The sequence below is a fragment of the Rhamphochromis longiceps genome, linkage group LG10 (assembly GCF_057381845.1).
Source record: "Rhamphochromis longiceps isolate RC_006_pf linkage group LG10, R_longiceps_female_GT1.1, whole genome shotgun sequence".
In the NCBI taxonomy this organism is placed as follows: Eukaryota; Metazoa; Chordata; class Actinopteri; order Cichliformes; family Cichlidae; genus Rhamphochromis; species Rhamphochromis longiceps.
The window spans coordinates 12694410-12716077 of record NC_140566.1 but is presented as its reverse complement, the minus strand read 5'-3'; the positions used below and the strand labels follow the sequence as shown (position 1 = coordinate 12716077).

The window sequence follows — 21668 nt, the reverse complement described above, 5'->3', positions numbered from 1 at the left end:
CATGAAACTTTGACCCTACCATTCGAAGGTTGCATCACTAAACATTCATCACCAGGCCACGTTTTTCTAATCTTCTATAGCCCAGTTTTCATTAGCCGGTGCAAACTGTAGGCCCTCTTTGCTTTTTTTAACAGACAAATGTGATACGTGGTGTGGTTGTCCACTGCTTAGTCCATCTGCTTCAAGGTTCAACGTGTGTTTGAAGATGCTCTTCTGCATACCTCGATTGTAACAAGACAGTTAAATCACCTTTCTTCCCTATTCTCATGTTCTGTTGGAACTTCAGCAACCATGTCTTTGTGTCTGAATGAATTACATTGCTACCGTCTGATTGGGTGATAGTAGAACTTTGAGGCTTTCTAAATGTTTCCCCCTAGTATTTGGGGAAACCTTTTGGAAGGAACGTTTAAGAAATTTTCCCTAAAGGCTGTTTAAAGGTTCTTGTACAGCTACGTGTATAGCCAACAGGCATACAGGCTTTTAATATTATCTGTTTCACTGTGGGCATACCATGTTTCCAATATAATAATTAAATTAATTTGTTTTTATATTTCTTTTATTTAAAAAAAATTGAATACTTCTATTAAAATGTAAAAACCAAATCACTTATCAAAGGTGACTTTTATAGCTTTAATATTCTTCACGTTCAAAGAGCGCCCTCTGCTGACCAACGCAGGCGGTACACCATTTCCCACAATGCTGCTGCCGCACCAGCCCGGAAGTGAGACGTTTATTGACAATATGGCTGCCGAACTGGGTTTCGGATTTGCAGAAATATTTTAATTGACAGCGGTAGCCGTGGCTGCGACAATAACCCGTTTCCAGCTCAGGAGTGTACGCGACAGTTGCATTTGAATGAAGACAACCGCGAATCCACGGGATGGTGTCAGTGAGCTGAGGAAACGTCCAGAGTGTGAATCCCGTCATGTCGTTTTTCAAGAGGAAAGGTGAGGAAAAAGCTCCCGCTGAAGGCTGCAACGTCGACGGTAGCTAGCGCCGCGGAGAGGGGTGCCCGATAATATGTGACTGATGAGGTTGTCGGTGCATAAATTAGCCGTGTAAACTGAGGCGTTTGAGGGAATACGTTTCCTCCTTTGCCGCTGCTCCTTACTGCTTTTACATGATTAGCTTAGCGCTGGCCTCACTGCCCCCCCACCCCCCTTCCTGATTTATCTAACTTCATGTTAGCCGGGGTGGCATTGAATCCACCACAGAAACCTGCCACAAGTCTACATCAACGCCTTCCTGTATGCAGACATAATTCAGGGCTTCCAGAGCATCAAAGGAACACTGTTATCTGCTCCAAAGCAACGCTTGTGTCGAAATGTTCAATAGCAGCTAGCTAGCTCTGTTGAGGTATTTTCATACATACTTAACAAGCAAGATATGTCAGAAATATTACCGGTGACAGGTTGTGTCTCAGTCAGAGCTGTTAATTATCAAAAGGACACACGTTTCCTGTAACACATTTGGCTGTAGAGAACCTGGAGTTGGCTAATGCTAATTTTCAGTCACTATTGAGTAGAACCTAGATGGGCTGGGCCTGCGTTTTTCTATATTTTTTTTGAACACAACGTGACAATGAATTTCAGTTCAAAGCCCCACAGTTCAACCTCTTTTGTGGTCATTGTGAAGGCTGGAGTCACACTGACAGGCGTCTTTTGTGTCTGATCTGCATCTTTTTTTTAAAGTGGGTGGGCAAAATGTCAGATTCGCCACCACCTACAAATGAGCCCTTCTCTGAAACCCTGTCAACCAAACTGAAAATTATAACATTAAGGGGGATAGAGTAGGTGTAGCAAATACATTTGGAAAAGTAAGAAAGGACTTTATTTTTCTGCTGCACCATCCTACAACAGGTGACAACAGGTTTGTCTGACGCTTTTGATAGAAATCACACAATAAGAAAAAATATATAAAGGCCAGAGAGGCCATTAATAATGGAGTCAATAGAGCTCCCGTCTCATTTCCTTGGGAAGCCACCATAATAACTTCACTGCTGAAACTAGCCTGCGGTTTGGTATCCCCTAAAGATTAGTGGTTTTTCCTGGTGGCAGTGACAGTGACTAAAACAGCTGACACAGCAGATCACCAAAATGAGGAAATATAGACTTCACTTATCCATACCCAGAATGCTGCTCAGGATTGACAGGAAGTGAATTTGTTCCCTGTTAGGAGGAAGAATTTCAATGCCAAAAAAAGAGGAAGTGAAAGTTTTACTTAGAGCTGGGCGATATGAGATTTTTTCATATCACGATATGTTTTTTTCATTTCAGGCGATAACGATATCTATCACGATATAAGCCAAATAACTATATTTGTAAGATTTAAATGTGCCGTTGCTCACAAGTAAAATGTGAAATAATCAGCAGCTTGTTTTTATTTATTTATTATATTATTTATTTCCCATAATAAGTTCAACAGGGTAGATGTACTTAAGGAACATGAGACTTTTTCAGATAAATAAAGGCAAATATTGCAAACTACACAAAAGGCAGCCGCTAAAGCGTTTAAGTTTCAAAATAGAACAAACGAAACAGACTAAATTGTCAATTCCACTTAGAAACAAAATATTAATTCTAAAAATAAATCTTAGTTTGTTTTACAGAAGAACAGACAAAACTGACTAACTTTTGTCAATATCAAATAAACTGAGAACTAAAAGGAAATTCTCAATCTCTCCTTGTTGTATAGCTGAGCTTTTCAAACAGTTTTAACAGTTACTTTAGTCTGACAAAAGCCGAATGACGAATTAGCGCTTCCAGTCAGAGACTGAGGCTACGTCCACACGTACACGGGTATTTTTGAAAACGGAGATTTTCCGTTTCCGTTTTAAAAAATAATCCCGTCCACACATAAAGGCAGAAATGAAGGAAAACGCTGCTATGAACATGCCAAAGCAGCAGGTGGCGCTAGATTCCTAACCGTGCAGAAATGTTGGCCAATCAGAAGTCTAGAAGCCTCGGTGGGAAAAAGTAAACAAAGCTGGGGCATAGAAGCAGAACCGAGTCGTATGTGTGGAGGGACAGTAACTGTGTGTATATGTAAGCATTTAAACACTGCAAGAGAGTAGAATTAACAGTATTGTAGAAATTCATTTCACCGAAACAATAACGTGGCGCACAGTGTGACGCATGCACCAGTTCATTGTATTTCCAGACTTGCTTTCGGCACAATTTACAGTACACGCTACTCTGTTTTTTGTCAGACTTGAAATAGCCGAAATACCTTCACACTACGGAACTTCTATGGCTCTTCCGTTCGACAATCTCTCCGGCGTTGGAACCATTATCTGTTTTCTCTTCGGTCACGCTCGGTTGATTTTTCTAGTCGGCACACTCATTTCCTCCATTACCCGCTGGCTGCTTCCCAAACAAACACACATGCGGCTTGGCACTTGTGCTGTACGTTACAAGTCACGCGACGTGACGCTGCGGCTGTGATTGGTTCGGCTCTGTGCTACTTAATTTGGATTGGCTGATCTTTTTTTTTTTTTTTTTTTTTTTTAGAGGACAAGAGCGGCGAGGTCTATCGCGATAGCTTAATTTCTCTATCGAGTAAAAGTTATATCGCGATACATATCGTTATCGTTCTATCGCCCAGCTCTAGTTTTACTATTAAATTTGAATGCAATTTTCCACTAAGTCCCAGGCACTCTGTTCATACATTATTGTACGTTTTCTTTGTAGTTATTAAAGGTTTATTATTTTATGTAACTAGTTTTTCTTAATAGTAGCATCCATTTCACCAACCTGTCATTGTCCTGTAATAACGTTTACATTAACATTACGTAAAAGCATTACTTCACTGTAGTTATTTGCATCATTGTGTTTTAGTCCAGTTGTGTAAAAATGACTGGGGTCCAGGCTTTTTAAAAACCATGTCGCTTCTCTGTGGCAGACAGCCTGTCGGTCTCAGCCAACATTGACTCTTGGTTGATACACACACACTCAGATATGGCTCCATCCCAAATGTCTCACATAAAGAGCATCTTCAGCTCCATTCGTTCAGGCCTCCCGGTCCATTTTGTCATGTCACTGCTTGAAACGGTCGCTTGGCCCAACCAAACTGCTTCATCCGGAGATATGAGTGTAGGGTCACTCTGATGAATGGTTGCCACTATGTCTGCCAGCATGCACTCATTCCCCTGCAGGGTGCACACTAGGGCTGGGCCATATTATACCGTTCACGGTAATACCGGTATAATGTTAGGCAACGATAGGAAAATGAAATATCGCGATAGAATGGGAGTAAAACGCGCATGCGCAGTGCCTTTGTTTTCATACGCACATGGCCGATTGTTGAGTGAAACAGATGAACCAGAATTGGTTTGTAAAAATGGTGCAACTTCAGTGATGTGGAACTGGTTTGGTGTTTGTCCGTCAGATACACGACAAAGCACATTTTTTTGCAGAACATGCAAGCGGCCGTCGTTATTGTCATATTTGTCGGACTAAGATGCTTTTAAATCTGGGAGTAATCTGGGTCCTAAACTCCGTATTCTTCAGGTCAAACGAACACTGCAGCATCACTAAGAATTAAAAACTGTCTAAATTCTTTCATCTTTAATAAAACGATCAGCATTGCTGCTTTACCAGGTGTAACTATGAAGTTTAACTTCCAGGCATCCATGAAAACAAAATGTATTACATTTAACGGAGTTAGAAGCTAGCAGGAAGCTAGCGGAAGTTAGCTCGCTAGTTTCGCTAGTTACCTAAGCATGATATAGCATGTTCTGACTGAGAGATTTCTGAAAAAAATCAAATGTACAGCTCTGCTATCACTTCCAACATAAATGAAGACAGGAAACTAAACAGCAGTGACGTTTGTAGGGTTACTGAAGTTGGGCTAGCTGGTATATAATTATGTGCTACGTGATCGCTAGCAACACAGCTATGTTAGCATAACATACACAGTGAAGCTGGAGGACAAACACTAACACTTTTCCACTTATAAAAGTTAACGTGAAGGTTCTTCATGGTTAGAGACAAATGCAATCGCATGGCAGGATGCTGTAAACGGACCAAACTTCAGTCAGGAGAACAACTGAGATAATCCATCCACAATACGAGGTTAGTCATTAATATACTGCAACAACATGGGAATAGAGCAGCTGCCAGAGAATTCAACATTAATGAATCAATGGTACAGAAGTGGAGGAAGCAAGAAGAATGAGTTTAATAAAGTTTGATTTATCTGACTGCTTTGTTTCGCTTAATGTGCCTTATAATCCCGTGCACCTTATGGTCCGAAAAATACGTACTGCACACTGCAGTTTAATGTTGCAAAGCACCTCTTTTTAACTTCAGTGGATATTATACATGGTTATGCTCAGGATATGTCAGCCCATTTCTACTGGAAATGCCTTTTGGTTAAACTTTCAGCAAGGAATTTGCATTTGCACTGTTACATTTTTATAAAGCTTTTAATGTACATAAAAACCAGCTTCTTGTTTAATTTTTAAGTGAAAATAAATGATAGGTTGTCTTTTTGCGCTAGTAATGTTGTGGAGTTGTATTTTGTCTCGCATCAATTATATCGTCAGTTATATCGTTATCGCAAATTTTCAAATATATATCGTGATAAATATTTTTGGCCATATCGCCCTGCTCTAGTACACACATCATTCTTTTTGGTTAATTTGAGAGCTGCAGGGCTTTGGAATGGCTTCACATATCTGCTGTATTATATGCACTGTGTATTTTTCCGGGACAATCAGTAAATCTTGGTGACCTTCAGGTGTAAACTAGCATACAGTCATTTGAAGGAAAACCAGAACTGATAGACCAAGGTCACAAATTGTAGGACTCTAGTATAAAAGCCCTGACTGTCTGCACGCTGTAAAGCAGTGATTCTCAAACTGCGGTCATAGAGGCCGTGGATGACCATGGAATAATCTGAAGTTGAATGAGCTTAATTCATGTGGGGAAAGTAAGCAAAAAGATTGCTGATGATGCTCTTTGGAGCTTTTAAAAAAAATAATTAATAATTGATTTAGAACTGTGGGGTCTGTCCTACAAACTCTTTATCTTTGGAAGTGGAGGATGCTGGGAAAAGTTTGCGAATGACTGTGGTATATAAAGCAGGATGGACATTGTTTTCACATTTTAGAACCCAGTTTCGAGGTTTAACCCACATCTGTCAGCAGCAGTGTGGCCAGGTGGAGGAAAGCATATGTAAGGGCTAATTAACTATTAACACAGACTAACTCCACACAGTGTGAAACGACATTGCCATGATAACGACTAACAATGTTGGGTTTTTTTTTTGCCTTTTCAGTAGTTTTCAGTTCTGCAGATATCATTAAGCAGCCTTTCTTAGAAGTCTGTATTAGAGTTCAACAAGTGTTACAGAATCGTTGTTGTGGGAAACGCATCCCCACCACACGACATCAACCCCTCAGTGAAATCTCATGTATTGATTCTTCACCCTCCCCGTATTATGATTCAGAACACTGCTTGCTTCTCCATTTCCAACCACTGCTCTCATCTTTCTCCCCACAGCCAAAAGCAAAGAACCTGAGACAGGGACAGACGCTAAAGTCAATAGAGGTGAGTTCCTCTTTACTCTTGTGAGGTTATGGAAGGTTTGGTAGTTGTTGAAATGACACAGCTGTGTTTGGTGGCAATATAAGCACAAATATCCAGTGGTGTTGTTGTTTTGTTTGTTTTTTTAAATGTTTTTTGTGTTTTTTGATGCGCTTGTGTACCCTCGCCCACTTTGAGCTGACTTGGAAAAAAGTGCATCTCTGATTGCTCCGCCAGCAACATTACAGGATGGTCTTGAAATGTATAACAGGATTACGTTTCCTCAAAGAAGGGCTTAGACTGTATTTAAAAGTTTGAAATGAATTCGCAGATCCAAAGCAACAGCAGCAGTTGGGAAGCTTGAGCTTAATTAAACGTGAAAAGCAAATCATTTACTTTGGCTTCATCCACTTCAAGCCACTTAAATTTTGTAATTACATTTCTAGAAATTATTATAACCTCTAGATGGCAAGTAGAGACAAACATGTGATGTGAATGCAAATAAATGGTTGCATTTATTATGTAATTGTAAGCCTTTTTCCTTCCTCTGGCTTTCCCTTATTCTTGAGGTTTGGCTGTGGAAAAACTGTTCTTATGTGGTGTTAAAAAGGTCTTAAATGATCACAGCTGAAAGATTCATAACTCTTTCCTTTGGTTTTTCTCTATCTTTAATCAGTGCTGGTTAAACTGTCTCGCGGACAGAAGCTGTAGCCTCTAGCTGCTAACAAAGCTCACAGCGCACAGTGAAACAAACACTGAGCAGTCTGTCTTCTCAAGCATCTGCCACAGCCTGAGGCTTTGTGTACACTATGAGCTTTTCCAGAAACTCTCACTAAAAGGACCCTTTCTTACAAATCACACTGTTGTCACACATTCAGGCCACTCAGAACATCAATGCTATTATATTCTTTTTCTTCTTTTAACTAAATTCTGTTTTCTCTCTTTCATCTTGTGCTCACAGCTCCAACCAGCCCTCAATCTCCAGGACTGAGGAACCACCATGCCATCCAGGAAGCTGCTGGGCCGAGCCACGTGGCCATCAGCGCCATCTCGGCCAACATGGACTCCTTTGCCCGCGGTCGCACCGCCATCCTCAAGAAGCAGCCGAGCCACATGGAAGCGGCGCACTTTGGAGATCTCGGTACAGAAGCTGCACTCATGAGCTTTTGCATCGTTTCCAATGATTGCAGAAAAACACCCAGAATAATATTTAGCTATAAAACGTTGTAGATTCAGAATCACAGAGACAGAATTTATTTTGGGTTTCTTTGAGTTTGATCCAGATGCAGGTTTGTTGTCCCTCTTTGGTTACAGTTATTAATATGTGTATATATAAGGATTCATTTATTTAGTCTGTGACCTTTGCGACAGTTTGAGTTATAACATGCTGCACACTTTGAAGGACCTCTCTGCTGTTCTGTACTTACTTGAATGCAATTTGGTTAAACCGGAGTTTTCCTCAGAAATGAATGCAAAAGGAAACAAGCATTAAGACTGACTTTGTTAACTTGCTCAGAAATTGTTTCCTTATCCCAGAGTTCAAAGTGAAGTTTCCTGGTTATATCGAGTTTCATACATAAAGAAACTTTTCTTAGTCATATATTACAAATAAAAGCAGACACGATCTCTCATTTAGGTGCTGAAACTGGAGATATGAAGCCTTTGTCTTTGAAAAGTAATTATACATTATTAAAGATAATTAATGTGTTGTTATTTGATAGATTAATTAACTGGTTCACAAAGGGTTCACATTGGATGTACTGAAACCAATACAGAAAAGCTCTGACAATCAAGAAAAACACTGCATAGAAAATAAATACAGTTTTTTAATAGGCTGTCAAAATTCAAAGGTAATTACAGCTGTCGTAAGCTCCTGTTTCTGGTGTTACAGCGATAGTACGCCTCTTGCGTCACTACAAGAGCAGAAACATCCTATTGTCTTATGCAAGTGGCAGTATTCCCTCATTAATCCTGTGAGCCACTCACTGGGCTACATGTATCAGGTATCGCGAGCACCCAAACATTCCTGTCAGCGTAAGGTTGGCCTTATCTTCTCAGGCAGTGACGTGAGGGCGAAAAATACTCTATAATTAGATTCTGTGTACGCTCCCCGGATGTCATGATATGGAGCGGTGAGCATTCACTGTAGTGACAGGAACTGTACGAGCAGGTGGGGCGTGCCGGACGGAGGTGGAGGAACCTGTGCTGCAGCTTAGACGACAAATTCTCAAAGAGACTTGCTGGGCAGTGGTGATTTCTGGTCTGTGGTTTCAACAGACTGGAGAAGAAAAGGAAGGAAGCATTAATGAGGGTGCGTCTAGGAGGCAGAGAGGCGCAGTTTCACAGTTGGATTGAGGGTTTGTGGCTTCTGAAGGCAGGGGCCATGAGGTTTTTTTTGTTTTGTTTTCTTTGCTAGTGTTTAAAATATAAAACAGGTACCACTATGACTGAAATTCAAAGTCATTCTAACAGACATTGAATTACTGTGAAAAGGTTGCAAATGAAACAGGAGCCTTTGATTATCCCGCCGTAGATGCCGGACTAGTTGCTGTGATTTCTAACAGCTTTCAGTGTTAAGGTGGCCGTGACTGTGTGATCTTTAAGAATCTAAAGAGGCTGACGAAAAGCACCACACACTGCGTGACACATCTTGAAGCACCATCTTGTTTTCAAAGAGCAAACTTAACACTGCCAAACTTCAGCCCACGCTTCAGACTAACTACAGCTGATGTGATGTGATACAAAATCCCGCAAGACAGTCGGGTGTCTAGTCAGGATGGATAATAGAGCACTCAGTTTGCTTAAACAGTCTCCCTTTGAAGCATTATTTAGCCAGATTACATCGACAGTCACTTCAGTTGCACATTAATGCAAATAACTAATGAGCTGGTCAGATGGGGTGCATTTAGGCATATAGACAACTGGCTGAAGTTCAAACTGAGCACCACAATGGGAAAGAAAGTTGAATTGAAGACTTTGAATGTGGCTTGTGATTTTTGGCAGGCTGATGTGAAGATTTTGAGAAACTGCTGATCTGCTGGGATTTTTCCAAACAACCATCTCAAGGGTCAAAAAAAGAGTTGATATCCAGAGAGCAGCAGTTCTCTGGGTAAAATGCCTTGTTTATGTCAGAGGACAGTGGAGAATGGCCTGACTGCTTTGAGATGACAGTAACTCAAATAACCACTTGTTACAACTGAGGTATGCGGAAGAGTGTCTCTGAGCAGATAAGCTAGAGTAGCTGAAGATCACGCTGGGTGCTACTTTCATCAGCTAAGAACAGGAAACTGAGGCTACGATTCACAGAGGCTCACCAAAGTTGGACAAAGGAAGATTGGAAAAACATAGCCTGGCCTGATTAGTCTCGGTTTCTGCTGATGCATTCAATTGGTAGGGTCACACAGTATGGTGTAAACAGCATTAAAGCGTGGATCTATCCTTTCATCAATGGGGCCAGCTGGTGGTAGTGTAATTGTGTGGGAGATTTTTGTTTCATGGTGACCTTTGAGATGTGGTGGAATGGAAAATTCACATCTAGGATGTGTAGTTGGCAGCATCTGTGTGATTCTATCATGTTGATATGGACCAAAATCTCTGAGTAATGTTTCCAGAATACCTGTAGACTCAGATTGGAGTTTGGAGCATGGTGGGATTGTACAGTCAAAGGTTGCTGTGGATGCCCCTGTAGTTGCTGACCACTTAATCCACGCATGACTGAAAGTATGGACAGGACACACAGATGTGTGCCTGTGACGCACGGTTGTGAAAATTTTGTCTGTGTTAAATCATCTGTTGCATAGTCTAGGACCAACTCCAGACAGAGAATGAGCTGGAAATTCACAAACCTTCAAAACAAATATCCAGGAGTTAGAATTCCCATCACGGCGCCCTTCAGCCAGGACCAAATGTTCAGAGAGAGCTGAACACAGAAAATCCTCTTTTTATCTTTCATTTCATGTTGCAGCTCCCATCAATATAGTGTGCACGTTACCTTTGAAGGTTGATGCTGTAAATAAGAATGTAGCCCACAGTCTGTTATTAAACTTGAGCACTTGAGTGAGTAATGTGTGTTCAAAGACAGTGTAAATCTCATTGTCATTTAAACGGAAGTGTTTAACAATGGATGGAATTTCTGCTGTTGTGAGTCTTTAAAAGCAGGCATTAAAGTGTATGCTGTGTAAATAGCATAAAGTAAATATCAGTGATTAAGATTTAATTTGTAGTATAAAGATGACGTAAGTTTTATCATTAATGAATGCACCTAAGTTGCCTGTTAATAAATGTGTTGTTGCTAAAATTTTACAGTTGAATCAATGAATTATGCTCTGATGTTCCAGGTCACTCCAGTGTGAACTATCAGCCCCAGGAGACGCGCTCTCGCATGTCCAAGACGGTTGAGCAGGCCCTTCAGGACAATGTCGCGATACCGCACTTCATGCATTTCATGGAACTACGAGGTGCAGACCACCTGGTTCGGTTCTGGCTGGAGGCTGAGAGGTTCCGCTCCACCAGCTGGTCACGTGTTAGAGCGCATAGTCTAAACTCTGTCAAACACAGCTCCTTGGCCGAGCCGGTCCCCGCGTCTCCAGACGGTTCAGAGCTCTCAGAACTCACCCAGAAAAAGCCCAATGTCCTTGCACGGCACAGTAACAGCGAAGGCTCTACAGTTCAGACTCAGCAGCGGGACTCATCCAGCACAGAAGCAGGCGCGAGACCCAGTACGCCTCGAACAGCAACACCCAGCAGGCAGCCACCCTCCAGGTCGGGGACCCCCCTAAAGGTGCAGTCAAGCAGCACCCTGCGCGACCTCTCTGACACACTCATGAAAAGTGAGTCGCCTTTAAACACCTTTTTATCTTTACATTTGTTGTCTTGTTTACAGGTTTTTAACTTTCTTTGTGGATTCTATATTTTGACAGGGGAAATTATTTATTATTTTGATGGCCAACCAATCACTTTTCAGTATACTGAGAAATCTTCGTAAATGGCAGCTTTCCTATTTGTCTAAGATTGAAGACCTTAATGTGGATTTGTCAGATCTGTCCAGTACATTTCCTGATGCCGCCCCTCCCTGAGCCTGGTTCTGCTGGAGGTTTCTTCCTGTTAAAGGGAGATTTTTCCTTCCCACTGTTACCAAGTCCTTGCTCAGAGGAGGTCATTTAATTGTTGGGATTTTCTTTGTATTATTGTAGAATCTTTACTTTGCAATGTAAAGGGCCTTAAAGCAACTGCTGTTGGGATTTGACACTATATAAATAAAACTGAATTGTATCCTTTGATGCTGTGGCAAAATTGGTACATCAGTAAACTGAAAATGCTACAGTGACCTGTAATGGAAGTGGACACCGAACTGTGTCAGGAGAATGGGGTTGGCGCATTGTGCAAACTTGTCCTTTCTCACGTGTAGCTTATGGCAGGAGAAAATTCAGAAACTTCAGAGACATTCTCAGTTCTGTGAATACTCACTTTGGTTTAGGCTAGGGTGCTGCACACAGGACATCCACTCACTTTCCATGATGTCAACAAACCGTTATCTGCTCTGATCTCACACGCACCGTCTCAGACATCACACAGACTTTGTAGAAGGAGCTGACAGCTTTAAGACTGGTTACTGTCCTTGTGTGTTCTTGCATGCAGTTCTTTGATTAATGTCAAAGATGGTACAGGGCTGCAGTGGATGAAAATGGCTTTACATTAGAGCACTGATTTCCAAGGTGTTGGCTGGGACCCCCTAGTGGGTCTTGAAGTTATTGCAGGTGGGCCATCATAGATACTTTACAATTTGAAAACTTGTATTTTAGTTTAGAATTAGCATAAATAATTAGGTTACTTTATTTAAAACTAATAAGTTTTGAAATTAACACAATTTCACAAAGAAGAAAACATGTTATCTTGGTATTGTGTTTTCACATTTTCAGTCTTGCTTAAATTTGTAAATGGTGCCATTAGGCATTTTTCTGAAGAGCTCGGGATGAAACAGCAGGTCTGTGTGAGGTCACATTGGTCACCACATTAAAGGTTTGAGTGGCATTCTTAAGCATGTCATCTCGTCCTCTTCGTCCGCACTGGTTTAATGACATTGTGTGAGCATGATTAGTGCCCTCAGCTGTTTATTTTCATGACCCAGCTTGTGAAAATTTCATAAAAGCAGTGGGTGGAATTGTACACTTGGTTTTTACCATGACGGAACGAGACCAGCAGCCTGAAACAATTTCACTGTGTGCACAGGCAAAGACATGTGGGCATTAGATTGATGCATTAATTGGTAATTCAGACTGACCACCTGGAGGAAGAGCTTTACTTGAGCATCAGTTGAGAGATAATTTGTGTGTTTTGCAGGTATAGAAAAAGATGCTGTTACTATCTTCACCAAGTACATCTCTCCAGATGCTGTGAGGCCCATCCCCATCACAGAACAGATCAGAAATGACATAGTTGGTAAGACCACAGATGTTGTCTCTCTATTTTTAATACAGCACATTATGGTCCATCTGTTCAAAAAGTGTGTGTGTGTTTGTGTGTGCATGTGCGCGCAAGTGTCCTCACAAACAGCTTCTTCCTCTGGGCCATTCGGACTGTATGTTCTGTCCACTATGCCCCCACACCCCACCCCTGCCCATCCACTTCACTAATCTGAGCCATGGTCTGAGTAACCCCCATCACTCAGGCCACTCGCATACAGACTCGACTCAGACCAAGTCTTTTCTTTGCACTACTTCCAAGCACTTTGCAACTTGTTCTCCAGTGTGTGCCTTTCTCTTGATTTGTATCAGTCTCTCTTTATGGTACATATTTCTCCTATTTGCTATTTATTCATGCTGTCTACCATTTACTCCTGCACAGTTGGTGTGGAGCATCCACAATTTCGTTGTACATGTACAATGACAATAAAGGGTTATTCTATTCTGCAGTAAGTCTTCTATTTTAAATGTGATCCTGGTGTGTGACAATATCCGCTCTCTTCTGTTTTGTGTAGCTAAGATTTGTGGAGAAGATGGCATGGTGGACCCAAACTGCTTTGTCATTGCACAGTCGGTAGCCTTCGCTATCTTGGAGCAACAGTGAGTTTCTGTCCATTCATTTCCAAGAGCAGTTAATATTCGCAGCACGTTTTGACGTTAAGATTAAAGCCCGCCCCGTGCCCCGTGTCGTTTCGCCATCCTGTCTTCCACATTGCTGCACTATTCACCTCCCACCTGCTTTCTGATTTCCAGGCACTTTAGCGAATTCCTGCGGAGCCATCATTTCTGTAAATACCAGATTGAAGTGTTGACTAGTGGCTCTGTGTTCTTGGCTGACATCTTGTTCTGTGAGTCAGCTCTTTTCTACTTCTCTGAGGTGAGTGGTGCTACTGGTTCCTCAAACATGATTTATTTGTACCTGATCATTACACATTTCCACACTGTTTCAGTTAGAAGAATGACAGTTTTCTAGCTATAACACACAGAGTCTGTGCCTCCTCTTTGCTCTGTACACCTTTCCATACAGACAGGAAACTAAACTGAAGACAGTAAACACAAGAAACCTGTAGATGCTCCTGTTACAGTGTCACTGATATGATACAAAACTCCATCCACAAAGAAAGAGTAAACATTTAACAAAAGATGTCCTGTCAGCATATACACAGTGAGGTTCACTAGAATTTTCTCTTTTCTTTGTTTTCCTTCTCATAGTTCATGGAAAAGGAAGAATCAATGAATGTACTGCAGTTCTGGTTGGCGGCAGACAACTTCCAGAACCAGCTAGCAGCTAAAAAGGGCCAATATGATGGCCAGGAGGCTCAAAATGATGCCATGATTCTCTACGACAAGTAGGTCCTCTGTCTGTGGTTGTAAGATGTTATTGTGTCTGATTTAACCAGTTACTTTTTCTAAAAGTGTGGAGATTGACTTTATTGTTGGAAGTTGCTGTCATGTTGAGGTCATTCTTTCTTTTGAGTTTGAGAATATAATTGTAGGAGGAAAGTAATCTAAGACTCTTTCAGTGTTTTCTTTTGTTAAAAGGTTGCTCCTCTTTGTTTCCTTCGTCATTCATTTTCAGTCCAGATTTCACCTAAATCTATCAAGTTATCATCAAATATGAGTTTTAAGAGTAGTGTGCGCTCAGTAACGGTGTTTCATTGAAGACCTTCATTCCTGGTGTGATTAAATCGGTGTGTTTTTATCTTTGGGTACATTATTTGGTGATCAGTGACAGTGAATCAGCAGCAGTGTGTCTGCACACGGTCAGGTTGAAGGAGGGTTCAGCTGTACTTGTGTCTTTGTCTGACTAGTCTGGAGTACACTCTGCCTGCTAGCCTTGTAAGCCTAAAATTATAAAACTAGTATTTGAAGCTTATTAAATTATTTCTGTTTTGTTATTTTAAAGTGAAGTCTTTGGACCATTTTCTATTTACACATGTGAGAGGAAGCTTTACATCTAGTGGAGCTGCTGCTGACAGTAGGTGGGGCAAGTTGTGGGAGCATGCAAATGCCATTACAAAACAAATTTTAGTAGTCAAACAAACATTTAACTTATTTCAAGACCAAACATATTCAGATTTTCCGATTTGGGTATGTTTGTACTGAGATCCTGAGCTTTAAAATTGAAAGTTTACAGAAAAGTTTGCTGATGGTAGTTAAACTGTGATATGCAAACGGCAGTAATGTCTCCACGCAATGTTTCAGACACGGTTGATGTCACGTTAGTTTGGAACTGACTCAATGTAAAAGTTCAGTAAATGAGAATGTTATATAGGCTAGCAACTAATCTTTTCCACTTGTTGCCAAAAAAAGGCCACAGTGATGACAAACGGCAATTTGATTTGGATATTTCGCCAATGGGATCGGCTGTATTGTCCAATTCAGCAACTTGCTAGCACACACATTCTCTTGGACATGTAGTGGTTTCAGAGTTCACCAGTGGCGTATTTTATTTAGCAGAACAAAATCTCGGAAGCTCATATTTATCTTTGACCTAATTTCAGGCATCTTCACAAAAACAAACCACATATAAATAGTCCTAAATTCAAAAATCCTAACACATTTCCAGGTATTACGATTCGTTCCTGCAACACGGTTCTCATAAAACTAACACAGGCAGTTGTCAGACAACCTAACATATTGACCTAAGATTACAGACCTAGACTTTGGTTTAACTGGAATTGTGGGGCATAAGGAAGAGGCTGACATCATCTGTTGAAATACGAAAAAATTAATTATTGAAGATCTTTGTCTTTCTTAGACTTTATGTACTGCACTCTACTTGGCATTTATGAAGATTAGTCTGTCAGCCATGAAGAATTGAGATGTTTTAATGTGTTGGTTGATATTCAGTGGAGGCTTTCCACCAGGCTCACAGTAAGTTAAACTGTGCAGATAGTTTGTTTCTCTTAGTTAAGGATGAGAAGGTAAAAGTCCAGTAATTCATCTATAGTGAGATGACAGTAGTGGAATCTTGCACTTTCCTCCTCTTAGCTTCAACTTTGTTATATTTGCTGGGAGCTATTTTGCTTGAATTGTAATTATTTTTCTTCATAAATGTCACCTTTTTGCACACTAATTAGTTTACAGCGTCACGCTAAATCATCTGCGCTTTATAGAGTAAGATTTAAAAGTCTTGAGGTTTTGTCTGAATTGTTCAGTTTTGATTAATATCTTTAAAAAATGGCGCCCTTTTCTGAAGCTCTTTGCATATTCTTCTATTATCCCTTCAGGTATTTCTCACTCCAGGCTACCAACCCTCTGGGCTTCGGTGACTCTGTGCGGATGGAGATAGAGTCAAATATCTGCAGAGAGGGAGGGCCACTGCCTGACTGTTTCACCACTCCACTCAGACAGGCTTGGACAACCATGGAGAAGGTCAGATCATCTGATAGAAAAACACGACAAGGTCTCGGTGTTTAATAGAGGTTTTCTCCTAAGGATAAAGGGATAGGGCTGAACGATATATCGCATTTGCGATAATATCGCGACATGATCAAGTGCAATTTTCTAACCGCAAAGGCTGCGATTATACTGCGATTATAAGGCTGTCCAAATTACTACCATATCCCAGAATTCATAGCGCGGCCCAGCCAAACTCCAGTTTCCAGCAATGGCGGCCGCTACTAAGTTTTAAAATTACTCATACTAATCTTTCTGGGTCACAAAATAAACTTTTAACATATTTTCAGGCGAGAAAGTAGTTGTGTAAACATCAAATATCTGCTCGGTTTATCAAGATATCCCATATTTGCAAAAGTGCTTCGACGTTTTCAGAGGCGTCTGCTACCCACCAGCTCGACAGCTAGCCGGGAGCTCGAGGATTACTGATGCGGCCGAGAACGGCACAATTCCCGGCACATCATTTTCAGATCACCGCGGAGTTTCGCTGCTCGGGTTAAACGTAATATATAAGTCACTTAGACAACCTAAAAATGTTATTTTTGGGCTTTTTTCAGTGTTTTGTTTGTTCGTGAGTAAATCGGTTTGGCTGAGATTAAAGTTATTAGATTAGATAAAATAAAACTTTATTAATCCCCCGGGTGGGTTCCTCCTTGGTTTTCACACAGCTGACTAAACGTCAAACAGAAAACTTATTAAACAGAAGTATGAGACAGTCGAGAATTTACGCCAGTGTCTGGTTATATTTTAGATAGCAAGAAGCAGACGGCCGAGTTTATTAAACTCCACCGAGACAGCGGTGACGCTAATCAGAACTAGCCTTCTGATTAGCTAATCAGAAGGCTAGACCGTCCAATTTCACGCCTTTAAACTTTAAAGGCGTGTTTGTGTGTGTGTTTATACAATTGCTATTATGTTTGCACTTTATGTGTAATGTTACTGACTGCAGAGATCAGTAAGATGTGTGTATTTTTTATTTATTAGTTTTATTTATTTAATATTATTTTTTAATTGAATGACTGTCTAGTAGTTCACAGATGTCGAAAAACTGAGTGTGGTAAAGCCACTGATTTTTTTTTATGTATATTTCTGCAATCTGCACATTGTACTGACTTTCATTTTAATGTTTACACCAGGGTTCCTTGTCAGCACTTTATGCTCAGATGTTTGTAAGCTAAAAATAAACTATTGTGTATGTTCAAATATACTGTTGTGATTGAAGAAGTTAAATAAAAATGTCAGTCATCAATTCATGCATCACCTCATGTCATCATAACAGAGGTCTGTCTTCCAGGAAAGAACAGTTTAAAATTAATGTAATATAGTATTGGCCATACTATATGATGTATTGCTTGTCTTTGTTTAATAATACAGAAGACAAAGACCTTAAAAAATAATCGCATATCGCATCGCAATTGCAATATTGGGGCAAAAAATCGCAATTAGATTATTTTCCATAATCGTTCAGCCCTATAAAGGGATGATGAAAATGAAACACTAGAAGAGAAGCATGTGAAGGCCTTATTTAATTAGGTTTGTGAATTGAATAGGATCCTCCATAAAGGTTTTTTTGTTGCAAGTCACTGACAAATCGTCCCATTACACCACTGATAAATGCTTCTGGTTTTGGTTAATGAAAGGAAAGCTGAAAACTGTTGTTAGAACATAAAGGTCAGAAGGGAATCTCTGTAACTTGTGCCCAGAAATATATCAGAAAGCTCATTAATTTCTCCCAGAGTTCACCCTGCTTTGCATTCGTTCAGGTCTACATGCCAGGTTTCCTGTCCAGCAACCTTTACTACAAATACCTGAGTGACCTCATCAATTCAGTGCGGGCCGATGAGTTTGTGAATGTCAGCACTCCAGGTCAGGGCGGACCGATGGACAACGACCGCTCAAGTTCAAATGTCAGCGAGAGTTCTCACACTCAGGTGACCCACACCTTCAGCCCCTGCAGGGATGTCTGCTGACATTTAGACCTGTCCCGCCTCATTACACGGATAATAAAGATATTTTTATTAATGTCAAATGTTCATGACCATTCATGTCATTTAGTCTTACACAACAAAACAATGTAGGGATGGAGATATAACGATGCCAAATAACATTTTATATAAGTGCTATCTGTAATGCTGCTAAAAATGCTGTTCATGGTCTGTTCACTGCAGCAAAGTGCCAGAAAGGCAGCAATCAAAATCCTTAAAAACTTTGACGAGGCGATAACGGTGGACGTTGCCAGCCTGGACCCTGAGACCCTGTACCAGCGGCCGTACGCTGGGTGAGTGTTTGTGCCTCTATCCAGTGACAGAAAATGTTAATCTTTTCAAAGATTAACTGTTGCTTGATTCATGGTTTTGTGTTTCCTTGCTGTTACCTTCGCTTTTCTCTCCTTTTATGTTCCTTTGATTGCTGTTTGGATTTAGTGCTTGTACGTGTTTTGTTGTTATTGACTCCGTCGTAGGGTTTTATGAGCGTGCTTTGAAAAATCATGTGCAGAAATAAATCAAGAGAATGATCTTATTGAAAGACAGAAGTTTAGTCTGGGAGATTTGCTTTTATCCCCTTGCTGAAATTACAGTTGTTGAAGGGCTTACGCACACCCTCACACCAGTGCTGGGATGGTGTGTGTTTGTGTGCGGATGTGCCTGAGGCTCCGTTTTGTCCTGTTTGTCTTCTCAGAAGGATGACATTTGGGAAAGTGAATGAGCTGGGCCAGTTTATCAGGGAGGCAGAGCCAGAGCCGGATGTGAAGAAATCCAAAGGTATGATACGGTCACACTTCTCTCACCCTACACTCTGTCATATTTTTATCTGCTTTCTCCTTGCCATGAAAGTCATGAATATAAATCTCATCTTCTTCCTATAGCGCATAGTGCTCTGAAATATTTAGCAACTTTTCCCTTATTATAGATTATAAAAAAACAAAACAAAAACAGCTTCACTACTTTCCGGGTCCAGCGGGATAAAAATCTTAGCTTATTAGAGTGCCGTCTATAGGATTAGAACAGGGTATGACAAACTGACTTCTTACTGATTAAATATTATTCATGTGTTAATGAAGGAACTGGAGATTAATTACTTAATGACTTAACTTTGATAATCCTTCTAAAATGCTAAGATTAGCCTTCAGTTTTTAGCCATGTTAATGATTTCTGCTTAGCAATGAAGTCATCTTGTCTTCTCACTCCTCTCACTTAGGTTCCATATTTTCTCAAGCCATGAAGAAATGGGTCCAAGGCACCTCGGATGAGGTGAGATTGCACTATGCTGAGTTATCATAAATGATTAAATAGCTCGAAGCCCATAGCAGTGCTTTCTCAGTGGTGTGTATAAAACGTCACATTATACCAGTCCATTAAAGAATATAAATAGAATGCATTGTGTGCACTGTGACCAAAGGCCCAGGAGGAGATGGCGTGGCAGATTGCCAAGATGATTGTCAACGACGTTGTTCACCAGTCAAACCACGACAGCCCCGGCAAGGCCACCAAGGTACGCAACCACACTCAGCAGTCTCATTCCTGCGTGCATGTGGGATAACTGCAGGTTCTCTTAAGTGTCTTTTTCTGTCTGTCTGCAGTTATGACCCCACTGAGGAGCCAAAGGACTGTCACTCCCTACAGATTCTGGCCAAGCCAGTGATAAACAGTACACAGAGTTCACACTGCAATGAACTGCATTACTCTGAGAAAGAACAAGGCATTTTATCACTTCTCCAACCACCAGGTGTGCATGTGTGCGTGTGTGTGTGTTCGTGTAGCTGAGAGCTTGGATGAGTGATTGTTCACACTTGGGCTAATAGAAAACTTGAAGTACATCATTGTTCCACTCTTCCTGCTCCATAACACTATAAAGGTACACGTGTTGAGAGTAAAGCAAAGTGCATCAGACTGGAGGAAGGAAACTTTTGGCATTACCAGGAGAAGCTGCAGCATGTCAGTCAACACTCTCACTTTTGTCTTATCTCGGACCTGCGGAGGATGCAACAATAGCAACGTTTTGTTCACTACTTGATGACACACCTCCCCACGCTTTTTATAACCATTCCTTGTTTTTACATGAACTTCTGTCTTTTGGTCAGCCGCTTAAAGGGTTGTTGGTTTGGAACGTTGTACAGTTTTTGCATACGCTTCCATGAGGCTGCCCAGAGAGGCATTGCCAGCTGTTTACTGGTGTTAGCTGATGTAGCTTTACTTGTTTGGTACTGTACAACATCTGGAAATGTTACAGTGAAGAAGAGTGGATTCAGTTCTTGGACTTGTGGACCTTCTGTATAAATATCCTGGCACCTTTACAGCGCATAGAAGAAAATACTCCCAGTTTTGTTGGAAAACTCCAAAACTCCTCGTCCTAAATGTTCTGTGTATAAATATCTATTTAGATTTCTGGTTTACCCCAAATATTAATGTTAATTTTTTATGGTGATTGCTGATTTTTTTTTTCTTTTTTTTTTTTGTTGTTTTTTTTTTTTTATATGTCACTGAAACAGACTTCAGTGATGAGCGGACTGTTTAACTGGATGGTGAAATAAATGATTTTTTTAAAAAGTTTTTTTTGAGCCTTACCAAGATGTGGATAAGAACCAGAACAGACTCTTGGTACTATGTACCACTAATGACATCTATGTGTACTTAATCTATAATATATTTAAATTGTGTTTGATTTAAATACATATATTATGAAACTTTGTCTGTCTGTCAATTATTTTTTCTTCCGCTGACATAATTTGACTACATTAATGTTAAAATGTGGGAAAAGATAGCCAATCCTTGTGCCAACACCCATAGACAGTTATCACCTCTGACCAGGTGGGGGCAATGTTGAATATGCTGTTATGTTTAGGGTAAAACTAGAAACGAGGTGATGTATTTTTTTCTTCCTCTATTAGGAGGCATTCTGATTTTTATTATAACATGTCCAGGAAAATGCAACAATTAAAAACTATAAACTACAGCTGAAGGGGCTCAAAAAATAGCCTGTTAGTGCAGCATTTCATATCTTTAATTCATTTTAGTAGTGGAGCTTATTGGTGGTTAATCACATAGAGTTAAGTCGAAGATAAAAATCAGCGTGAAACAGGCTCTCATGTTGTCTGGGGAAATAAACTTTACAGATGCTTCCTGGCCAGTCCACGGCACGGTCTGCAGGCGGTTTAAGAAGATCTTGTGGAATGAAAACTTGCACGTGCAGAGGCAACGCCCACCTCAAATACACAAAACCCCCTCCCCTCCTCAGCTCTGACCGGTAGGGGGGTTGTTATGGTAACTGAGGGACAGAG

General features: G+C 40.7%; 1 protein-coding gene across 1 annotated transcript; it reads left to right on the top strand.

The window, feature by feature from the left end:
• The first annotated feature begins 721 nt into the window (after window positions 1–721).
• Window positions 722–21074, top strand: akap10 (A kinase (PRKA) anchor protein 10). The gene is made up of 15 exons (XM_085420218.1): window positions 722–947; window positions 6504–6551; window positions 7489–7668; window positions 10865–11356; window positions 12867–12965; window positions 13504–13588; window positions 13742–13865; window positions 14201–14337; window positions 16222–16366; window positions 18154–18321; window positions 18559–18668; window positions 19070–19152; window positions 19589–19641; window positions 19790–19882; window positions 19971–21074. Exons 1-15 carry the CDS (start codon window positions 926–928, stop codon window positions 19974–19976), a joined length of 1845 nt encoding a protein of 614 aa, XP_085276344.1. The 5' UTR covers window positions 722–925; the 3' UTR covers window positions 19977–21074.
• Window positions 21075–21668: the final 594 nt, after the last annotated feature.